Below are 11,166 nucleotides of genomic sequence, written 5' to 3'. Positions count from 1 at the left end.
ATTTATAAGAAGTTAATTAATTAAGCGCATAGCAGACATTAATTAATTAATGTACATTTTTATCCTAAGTGCGGGAAATGAAAGTTAAAACAGAAACTTGGATGGGGAGAGTTCAATATTACTTCTGTAGTGGCTGCTCATAATATTCCAACTAAAGCTTGTATTAAATTGTGGGTTCAATTTAATTAGTAAAAAGTAAATTGGGTGAGTTCATATCCAAAACCTTCCATAAATCTCTGTCTGGGCCCAAAAAGAACTTAATATAATTAAGAGAATAAATGAGACAAAAATAACACAATTTATTTTCTTAAAAATTTCACCCCCACCCTTTAGTGGTGGTCGAAATTTTCTTCTCCTCTGCGGAGTAGGATTCTTTTTCTGTCTCTTTTATTTAAGTCCTAGTATTCCGGTGAGATTAGCCCATACTGATATAGTGATATTGGAGTACAGTTCGGGAACCAGAGAGAAGATCCGTGGTCTAGTATTCAAAGCGTCACGTGGAGAAGTCGCTAGCCATCGACGATTCTTTGGAGAATCAACAAGGTATTATTTCTGCTCCGTAGAAAATCATGTTTTAGGTTTCAATTATACTTAAAGCATGATTAACTCAAGTTATGAGCATGATACATGTGATAATTACTCGAATAGAATTTGTCTAAACAATCTGCTAAATAGATCTGATTATTATGTGATTTATTTGTTTGATTTATCGAACGCTTCCGCTGCCAGTTCTTTTATCAACTTAGTTGGGACATCCCTAAAAGGAATATGACTCAACTTAGTTGAGACGAAGAGAGTAGTTTTTTTAGTCATGTACTCCATATGATGAAATATTAAAAAATAATAAATGATACTCCCTCTGTCCCCTATTAATTGTCCACTTTGGTTTCGGTATGGGTTTTGAGAAATGTAAATGAAATGAGTTGAAAAAATTAGTGAAATATGGATCTTACTTTGTATATTAATTTAATAATAAATATGAGTGTAATGAATTAGTAAAATGTGAGACCTACTTACTATTTATAATAAAATGTAAATGTAGACAATTAATGCACGGCTGAAGAAAATGCCAAAAATAGAATTAATTGGGGATGGAGGTTACAGCATCCGCAATGGTGCTTAGGCCAGCCATAGGCCAGCAATAGGCCAGCCATTCTCTCCCCTGCCACGTCAGCAACACTAAAAAATCCACCTGCCACATTAGATTTAGGCCAGCCATAGGCCAGCCGCAATAAAAATAATTCAAAATATACTACATTTACGGAATTAAAATTACGATTAAAATACGGAATTAAATTTACGAGACATATACGGGAAAATTCATTAATTTTATTTAAATAAAAAAAAGTACATTAACTAAAAATCATAAAAATAACATAATAAAAAAAAATCCGGGCTTCCACACACGAGCCACCTTGAATCTGTTATAGTTTGCCGCTAGCCGAACGGGGGTCTCGCTGGTATGACATGTTTCTGTTTTAGGTCTTAATTTTGTATTGGGCTAGTTGTTGTTGTCCATCGTTAGATGTTGCTCTTGTACAGAAATTTAGAGATAGAGAAAATCGCGTTTATATAGTTTTTCAAAAATTTAAAAAAAGAATTAAATTTTTTTTTAAAAAGAATTAAAAAAAAAAGAATTAAAAAAAATTAAAAAAAAGAATTAAAAAAAAAAACAAAATTCGACGCTGGCCGATCGGGCCGCCACAATGGCGGCCAGCGCATCGGCCAGCGCCGAGCGATCGGCCAGCCCACGCTGATCGGCTCGCCGATTTCGCGCTGGCCGACTCCAATGGTTCGGCTAGTCGATCGGCCAGCGCAACGAATCGGCTAGCCGGTCGCTAGCCGCCCATTGCGGATGCTCTCATATATAGTATTATAACATACCGTTTGGCTCTTACCAGACAAATCACGTGTAAATAATAAAATGGTCGTTTTCTTTTTCGCCTACTTAGTCTATGACTCTTTGGTGTACTATATTTAGAAAAGCAGTCGTCTCAATCTGCATAGTCTGCACTCTGCAACAAGGAGTAAAATTCTCCACTCGAAAATCATCACCTGACCTCCATACTGAACCAAAGCCAAAAATGGTGCTAATAAGCTTGTTAGGTTCGAAACACCTGCTCCATCCGTTCCATAAAAATATGCCATTTGACATTGATACAGATTTTTTTAATACATAATTAATAAAGTAAAAGAGAAAAAAAAAATAGTTGGAACGTGTAGTAGATAATGGATCCCATAAATAAATAATTATGAACTATTTGTATATGGCGGATTGAAAAAAAAAATACTCCCTCCGTCCCGCGTTACTTGCACTAGTTTCCTTTTTGGGCGTCCCAAGTTATTTGTACTCTTTCCTTTTTTAACAAAAGACAAAACATCTAATCACTCTTTTTTTATTCTATCATTTACTTTACTCTCTCTTATCTTTCCTACTTTTTTCATCTCTCCTATTTATTTAATATAATTTCTTAACCTCCGTGTCCAAAAGTAAACGTGCGACTAACCCGGGACGGAGAGAGTATGACTTAATTCAATGGGATGGAGAGAGTATCATTCGTCGAGGGACAAAAAAATATACCCTGATTTCATCAATTATATAATGTCAAGATCGGGCGTAGGAGTTAGAAACACAAACAAATGTTGCCAATTACTATAGTAATGTTAGCGCTGATGAGTTAAATAATACTATTATTTATTTATAAGAAATGACATTTTATTTGAAAATTATGAACAATATTATACTACCATGAGATAATTAAGAAAAATTCAAATTTCATAATTTTTTTCAAAATTGCAAGACAGACTAGAATTCAACCAAATTTTACTCCACTAAAATTTTTACGACAATTAACCGTATATTTTTTTGAACAAAATCGATTGGATATCTAAAGTATGTTTACAATTTACAATTGGTTAGTTCATTCTCTTTTATGATAAATTTATTTAAAAAAGAGATGAAAATATGGAAATCTTATCGTACCACTTTATTAGTTTGTTTTATCATGTAACCCATATGATAAAATATGAAAGAATGATAATTGCAGCAAGAATGATAATGATAAATATAGAGTACAACATATTCCCTTACCAGGCGCATCACATGTTTCCCAAAATATAATAAAAATAATAATAAGGTCGTTTTCTTTTCACCAACTATAGAGTACTATATTTCCAATTAGGCATCGCTATTTGCAACTTTCCAACAATATAAAATTGTCCACTTGAAAGTTGAAAATCATCACCTCCATACCCTGAAACAGAGCCAAAAAAATGGCTCCATCACTGAAACATGTTATCTTCTTCTTCGTGATCTTAGTCAGCATTTCATTTTCAATCCAAGATAGCCATCACCCTTTGAACTCCCTAACTCCGTCGGAGCTGAGTGAAGTCGGATCCATCGTCAAGAGCCATTGCAACGGCAACGTGAGCTTCCACTACGTTGGCCTTGATGAGCCGAACAAGTCTCACATCCAACTCTGGCATTCCAACCTCCGTTCCGCCCCACCCCGCCGAGCATTGGTCCTTGCTCGTATCGACGGCGCCACCCATGAAATCATCGTTGACCTTTCTCGAAGCTCGGTGGTTTCTGACCGGCTCTACCAAGGCAACGGCTACCCTCTCTTGAACATAGAGGAGCAAGTGGCTGCGAGCAACCTCGCGGTGTCGTATCCGCCCTTTGTCGCTTCGATTGAGAAGAGAGGGCTGATGATGGAGGAATTGGTGTGCATGAGCTTTAGTGTGGGCTGGTTTGGGGAGGAGAAGAGTAGGAGAATGGTGAGAGTTATGTGTTACTATTTGGATGGGACGGTTAATATGTACATGAGGCCTATTGAGGGCATCACGGTTGCAGTTGATCTTGATCGGATGGAGATCATTGGCTTCCGCGACCGCGTTGTGGTTCCCGTCCCTAAAGCTCAAGGAACGGACTACACAAGCTCCACTCCATCGGATGCTGATCATGAAGATGAGGATGCACCACTTTGCCATTTCACTTTCGATGGACATGTTTTGAGGTAATTTTTCTTTTTTGTGTTTCAGGATGCCTCAATCTTGAATTATTGTTGTTTGTTGAAATGGTGTAGGTGGGGAGGTTGGGAGATGCATGTTTCGTTCGACATGAGAGCCGGTTTGGTGATATCAATGGCGTCGATTTACGATAGTGAGAAGGATGAGCAGCGCAGAGTGATGTACAGGGGATTTGTGTCTGAGGTGTTCATACCATACATGGACTTAACTGAGGAGTGGTATTATCGAACTTTCTTTGATTCGGGTGAACTTGGATTCGGTGTCGCTGCAGTGCCGCTTGTGCCTTTGAAAGACTGCCCCAAAAATGCGGTGTTCGTGGATGCCTACTTCACCTCAGGGGACGGGACGCCTGCGCGAATCCCTAACGCCTTTTGCATTTTCGAGAAACATGCAGGAGACGTCATGTGGCGCCACACCGAGCTTGGAATAATTGGCAAAACGGCAAGTCATTTTTCGTCTCACTCTTCATTATTAGGCCTTTTAAATTGACTTTCATGCTTGCAGATAACGGAGGTCAGGCCCGAGTCCAGCCTCGTTGTTAGAATGGTGTCGGCTGTCGGGAACTATGACTACATTGTGGATTGGGAGTTCAAGCAAACTGGTATCATTAGAGTCACTGTGAGTAGTTAGTCTTCACATTCTTGCCTCTTTGATTAAAGAGTATCCAAGATTGATGATTTTATTGAATTTGCTTTTGCATTTGTTTGAGTGACTAGGTTGGGATGACTGGCCTACTTGAAGTGAAGGGATCAGTTTACACACACAAGGATCAGATAAATGAGGAAGTGTATGGCACAATATTAGCAGAGAACACAATAGGGGTGAACCATGACCATTTCTTGATCTTCAATCTTGATCTCGACGTTGATGGTGAAGAAAACTCCTTGATCAAGACTAGCCTCGAGACGTCTCGTGTGAGCAGAGACATATCTCTTAGGAGGAGCTACTGGAGGGCCGAGAGCGAAGCAGCCAAAACGGAATCTGATGCAAGAATCAGGCTTGGTTCAGGAGCAACAATGGTGTCTGTGGTGAACCCAAACAAAAAGACTAAGATAGGCAACAATGTGGGCTACAAGCTGGTGCCAGGATCAGTAACCGGCACCCTTTTATCAGACGACGACTATGCTCAAATCCGAGGAGCGTTCAGTAAGTATAATGTGTGGGTTACACCTTACAACAAGACTGAGAAATGGGCTGGAGGTTTGTGCACTGATCGAAGCCATGGAGATGACAGTTTGGCTACTTGGACCAAAAGGTACATATATTATATGCTACCATACTATATAATATCAATTGCAATGATATTGTTTAGGACTTCTAATAATTGTATCTCTTTTTATTTGGCCATATAATATAATGCAGAGATAGGGAAATTGAGAACAAGGACATTGTGTTGTGGTACACTTTAGGTTTCCACCACGTGCCATGCCAGGAAGATTTTCCGATCATGCCAACGCTGACTGAGTCGTTTGAGCTCCGGCCATCCAACTTTTTCGAGCACAATCCTACGCTCTACGCGAAGCAAGAGATGGGAATGAAAATTCATGCTGGCTCAAACTTCTCAGTTCAGTAGTGTCTCTGTCCAAATTTGCCTCTACTTTTGAGATGGATCAAATAAGATTCCAAATTCTTGCTTTTAATATGTAGCTACTTTTCATATTTAAAAGTTGATTGTTTACTTATATCAAAAGGGGCTGGTGGCTGCTACTATTATCAAAAGTTTACAGCAGCCAGAGATGAAACGTAATGAATAAGTAGTTCTCAATTTTCAAAAATGAAAAGCAGAAAATCAAGTAAACTTAGCCCTCAAAGCAAGTCAAAAACTTTGCTACATAATCCTCATTAATTTTTACAGATATGTTTTGCTTTGGAGCAAAGAAAAGGTGACATCTAGTAACATGGGATACCAAGACTAAAATCTCGGATCAATCACTGAAGTTATAAACAGAATATTCCTATTCTTGAAAACCATAAATGTTAACAGTGGTTGAATCTTGAACCAAACAAATTCACATCCAATTCTTGATGCCATGATACTCCCACTCTCACTTGTTTCTGCATTCTTTCTCTTCATATCTCCATCTCTATGCCACCCTTTAGACCCTCTCACTCCTCAAGAAATCCACACGGTTAAACTCAGCATCCAAAAATCCCATTCTGCCTCATCTCCTAACATAACCTTCCACTATGTTGATGTGGATGAGCCAGAAAAGCATCATGTCATAAAATGGTTGTCTTCAAACAGGCACCGCACACCATTCCTCCCTCGTAGAGCTAAGGCAGTGGTTCGTGTTGGTGGTGAAACACGTGAGCTTATCGTAGACTTGATCACGGGCTCAATTGTCTCCGACCAAGTCTACAAAGGATATGGCTACCCTCCATTCACATTTGATGAGTTTTTCAAGGCTATCAGGCTGTCTTTGAAGCATCCCTCGTTTCAAAATTCGATCTTGAGACGAGGGCTTGACTTATCCGAGGTGACATGCCTGCCCCTTACAGTAGGCTGGTTTGGAGAGGCTGCAAAAAGAAGAGTTGTTAAGGTCACATGCTTTTACAGAAATGGGACATCAAATATTTGGGCTAGGCCAATTCAAGGAATAAGTCTTCTAGTAGATGTTGAGGAAAACAGAGTTTTGAGCTATTCAGATAGACCAAGAGAACCATTGCCTAAAGCTGAAGGCACTGATTTCCAAAGGCAGAGGCTTAGCCCTGTTTCTTGCAGTGGGAACAGCAACAAGATAACCATCACAGGGAATAGTGTGAAGTGGGCTAATTGGGAGTTTCACGTGGCGTTTAATGCACGGGCGGGCCCCATCATATCAGCGGCTAGTGTGTTTGGCAGGCGCGTTCTGTACAGAGGCCACGTGTCGGAGACGTTTGTCCCGTATATGGATCCAACCCAAGAATGGTATGACAGGACCTTCATGGATGTGGGTGAGTTCGGGTTTGGTAGGTCGGCTAGTAGCCTTGTCCCGGGCATGGATTGCCCAGGCGGGGCTGTGTATCTGGATGGACATATGGCAGGCGCAGATGGGAGCGCGCAGATGGTGCCGCGTGCCATCTGCATTTTCGAGTTCTACACTGGGAATGTGGCTTGGAGGCACACAGAAGTTGGTGTGCCTGGAAAAGTGGTATACATGTGAAACTTTTTTTATTATTGATAGTGTTTTTTGAACAGTTTTAATTTTTTAAAATTGAGTTGGTTATGATTGTAGATCACAAGTGGAGAGGCTGAGGTGAATCTGGTTGTTAGAATGGTGGCAACAGTTGGAAACTATGACTACATTCTTGATTGGGAGTTCAAGAAAAGTGGATCAATCAAAGTAGGAGTAAGTATTACTATACTACTCTTGATTCTATTTATAAGATCTATTTTGAATACATTTGTCTCATCTCATGACAGGTAAGCTTAACAGGTGTATTAGAAATGAAGGCTACAAGATACATAAATAGTGAGGAAATAAGTAGAGATATGTATGGCAACTTGGTAGCAGAAAACTTGGTGGGAAACAACCATGATCACTTCATAACCTATTATCTAGACCTAGACATTGATGGTGAAGCTAACTCACTAGTTAAGTCCGAGCTACGAAGAAAACGGACAAAGGCAGGCGAGAGATCGCCTAGGAAGAGTTACTGGACAGCAGTTAAGGAAACTGTGAAAAGAGAAGGCAAGGGCAGGTTTGAAGTAGGATCGAAGGCGGTGGACATTTACATCACGAATCCCAACAAGAAGACGGAGATCGGGAACGAGGTGAGCTACAGGCTAATTAGTGGGAAAGCGGCTGTGTCATTGTTGGCTGATGACGACTACCCGCAGAGAAGGGCTGCTTACACAAAGTATCAAGTGTGGGTGACTCGGTACAACAGGTCGGAGAGATGGGCCGGAGGGTTCTATGCCGATAGGAGCCGTGGGGATGATGGCTTGGCTGTTTGGAGCCGTAGGTCAGTTTACTAAATTCAAATTTGTAGCTACATTGATTATAGGACATAGTTACTAACATGTTGTTGTTGTTGTAGGAATTTGGGAATTGTGAACACAGACTTGGTGGTGTGGTATACACTTGGATTTCATCACACCCCAAATCAAGAGGATTTTCCGGTTATGCCTACTCTCTATGATTCTTTTGAGCTCAGACCTGCCAATTTTTTCGAAACTAATCCATTGTTGCAACCTTAATTTATCTCATCTTCTTTTTTACCCTAAGCTTTTGGTTTTGAGATATTGTCATCACCATCCTTGTCCTCGACTTTGCTACTAGTATAATAGGAGTATTTTATTTTTAAACACAGGATTTTACTCAACATCGAATTTTAGTTTTGTATATTGATGAAATGAAAATGGTGATAATTTTTTTATGTTAAATTGATCTAAGTCAGTGGGCCGTGTGGCCACTAAAAATATCCATATCGTTTATTTGCTTTCTTCGTTAACATTCAGCGTGACAAGACAATTGACTCATGATTTTGAATTAACGTTCCAAAATTATTGATATCCCAACAAAACTATGACTCTTCATCTCTAACTTCCTTAAACTATTGAAAGCTTAATAAATTTTATTACACGCTCTTCACGTTATTGAAATAAAAATGATATCCTAAATAATATCTGTCAGAAGCTACCTAATTCATGCATTGTTTGGTTCATATGTAAAGTTGGATGCCACTCATATATTCAGATTTTCCATAAATTATAAGGATTTCAAGGTTGGATGCTTTATATATAGTTCATATATTCCATTATTAGTTACCTATTGAACTGGCATGTAGAACAACAAAGTTGTGTGTGTGTAAAATATAAATAAGTTGAATAAATTTTTGTATGTAAAAATATTATTTTAGGATTAGGCCATATACTATATAACAGGACAATCCAATAAGATGTAGTACATGTCACTTAAGTAATCACCAAAGTAAGTATATAGTTATTCCCATATTACAAACATTAATTTTTATGACTGAAATTTCACAATAACACATTGTTGCAGAATGTTACAACAGAAGATTCGACATCTACCTCTGTCCAAAAAAATTAAATCAATTTTACAATTTTAGGCCGTCCACCAAAATTAGTCCAATTTCTAACTAAGAAAAGTTTTAAATATTTAAATATGGATTGCATTAGTGTGCTAACTAATTTACAATAATAATTAATAACTTTCAATTCAGTGTATTAAAATTATCAACACAAAGACATAATTATATCAATATAACATGTAAATTTTAAATATCAACACAAAGATATAATTTTATCAACACAAGAAGATTGATAAATTTATGTCTTTGTGTTGATATTTTTAACATACAAAATTGATATTAGTTATTAATTATTACTGTAACCTAGTTAGTATTTGATCACACGCCCTATTAATAATATGGACCTAACAATCCAATGACACTAGTTCTCTCTTATTTTACTAATTGCACACATCAAATCCCTGTATTTTTTTTAATGGTGGTAGCAATTTGTAAATAACTTCAAAATAAGTACTAGTACTATTACATCATGAAACCTTTTCAATTTAAATCTTCAATGTTAGGATGAATTCAAACTAAAAGAAGAGGTGAAAAGTGAGTTGATGATACTTTGCAATTCAATGGCTTTGGATCTTCAAACTTAATAACCTTAATGCGTTTTAAGGTATGATGCACAACATCAATATTATTAATAAATATACAATTATTGAAGGTTGATAAAGAATGAAAGTGTCCAGGGTCAATATGCTACCAAAATTGGATTAAATATAAACAAATATAAACATGAAAAAAAAAATGCATAATTTCTAGTTTTGATATAAGAATTAAACAAGTGCACAAGAGTAAAGCAGAATCATTAATACGTTCAGTTGATGTCTTTATCACACATTTTTCACACCATTTATCCAAACAGATTAAATCTGGGCAACCATTCAAGACTCCAAACTATATTCTGTATGTCTTAATTCCTTTTGTTTTCATATGATTATTTCATTTATCAATATTTCGTTTTTTGTGTATACCTATTTTTGACACAATTCTAAGATAATTACGAACTAAAACTCATAAAAATTGGTATGGAATTCTTTAGTTTATGAGCCGAAAGAATTTCGTCATTTGATTCTCTTTTTATTTTGTTATTTTTGGGGGTGTGAACAAACCTTTTAAATTTAATAGTGAAAGGAACTTTGTTATACACGTTTTAATATTTATTAGTCGCCATCCCTTACAGAACACCCCATCTTCAATTGATTAATTGGTTATGATTAACTAATCCAAATCGCTTTCTTTACTAATTTTAATCTTAATTTGAGTTATGTGTGACAGATGACATATATCGGCTAGTTATTATGTTAAGCTTCAACATCGTGTAATTTAATTCTCAGGAATTGCAACACATAAATACAAATATTAACATACTAGACTTTCTTTGTCTTAAAGTAAATTATTTTTTCATAAAAGTACAAGATTTTATGTGGTACTTATTTTATATATTAAGCTGAAAGTGAATAAAATATCAGATAATAATGGAGTAATAAATATAAGTTTTTATTTTTAAAAGGGAATCCTGTGAAAACAAATCAAATTGAAAATGGAACAAAAATTATTTTATGTAATAGTACTACTATTAATTAACTAACGTCTGGATAGAGAGATATATATAAGTGTGTCAAATTGTCAATTACTCCGAAAGAATATTGAGCAATTATAAATCATATAAAATGACTATAAGCTTGGAAATGTTAGGTGGAGAGCGTTTAATATTTATGATTAACATAGATAAATCTATTTCTACATTAAGACGACTTGTGATTTGTGACATATGATAAGGTCTTTAACACTATAAATTTACTAAATTTACATTAGATTATGTGTCAAGCCGAAAGTGCATACTCTCTTGGGACGGAGGAGATATTATTATTAAAATAAAATATGAATAGAATAATATAATGAAATGTAAAATATATTATAAAAATAATAAAATAAAAAAAATTTAATACACTTAATCGTAAACTAAGGGAGCAATATTTACTGCATGAGACTCACAGTATATAAGAAATGGAGAAGGGTCGGTGCGACTTAATTTTATTGACAAACGCGTCACAATCCAATGTTATCAACGAATATCTGAATATTATTGGATGATGATCGACGTGTGGG

General features: G+C 36.6%; 2 protein-coding genes across 3 annotated transcripts; both read left to right on the top strand.

Moving 5' to 3' along the window:
* The first annotated feature begins 3,243 nt into the window (after nt 1–3,243).
* On the top strand, nt 3,244–5,798 carry LOC125192233 (homospermidine oxidase-like). Its single transcript, XM_048089745.2, has 5 exons — nt 3,244–4,016; nt 4,086–4,470; nt 4,534–4,647; nt 4,746–5,284; nt 5,392–5,798. Exons 1-5 carry the CDS (start codon nt 3,274–3,276, stop codon nt 5,600–5,602), a joined length of 1,992 nt encoding a protein of 663 aa, XP_047945702.1. The 5' UTR covers nt 3,244–3,273; the 3' UTR covers nt 5,603–5,798.
* A 76-nt stretch (nt 5,799–5,874) lies between these two features.
* LOC125192234 (primary amine oxidase 1-like) lies at nt 5,875–8,431 on the top strand. 2 transcript variants are annotated; one of them, XM_089057786.1, is made up of 4 exons: nt 5,875–7,160; nt 7,245–7,352; nt 7,433–7,974; nt 8,050–8,431. In XM_089057786.1, the coding sequence occupies exons 1-4, from the start codon at nt 6,060–6,062 to the stop codon at nt 8,207–8,209; spliced, it is 1,911 nt and encodes a 636-aa protein (XP_088913912.1). In that variant the 5' UTR covers nt 5,875–6,059; the 3' UTR covers nt 8,210–8,431. The 2 variants fall into 2 exon arrangements, with proteins under 2 accessions (XP_088913912.1, XP_047945703.1); XM_048089746.2 differs by having other exon boundaries at nt 5,878–7,160; nt 7,245–7,358.
* Nucleotides 8,432–11,166: the final 2,735 nt, after the last annotated feature.

Source organism: Salvia hispanica, chromosome 4 (assembly GCF_029641045.1).
Source record: "Salvia hispanica isolate PSC_SH4W2 chromosome 4, Shi_PSC_v1, whole genome shotgun sequence".
In the NCBI taxonomy this organism is placed as follows: Eukaryota; Viridiplantae; Streptophyta; class Magnoliopsida; order Lamiales; family Lamiaceae; genus Salvia; species Salvia hispanica.
Note: the sequence above shows the minus strand (reverse complement) of the source record. Positions and strands in the feature narration are given on the sequence as shown.

Coding starts and splice junctions, on each gene's coding strand:
- LOC125192233 (XM_048089745.2), top strand. CDS start 3,274: ATGGCTCCATCACTGAAACATGTTATCTTCTTCTTCGTGATCTTAGTC. Junction 4,471..4,533: donor TTGGAATAATTGGCAAAACG/GCAAGTCATTTT, acceptor TCATGCTTGCAG/ATAACGGAGGTCAGGCCCGA. Junction 5,285..5,391: donor TTGGCTACTTGGACCAAAAG/GTACATATATTA, acceptor AATATAATGCAG/AGATAGGGAAATTGAGAACA.
- LOC125192234 (XM_048089746.2), top strand. CDS start 6,060: ATGATACTCCCACTCTCACTTGTTTCTGCATTCTTTCTCTTCATATCT. Junction 7,161..7,244: donor TTGGTGTGCCTGGAAAAGTG/GTATACATGTGA, acceptor TTATGATTGTAG/ATCACAAGTGGAGAGGCTGA. Junction 7,359..7,432: donor GTGGATCAATCAAAGTAGGA/GTAAGTATTACT, acceptor ATCTCATGACAG/GTAAGCTTAACAGGTGTATT.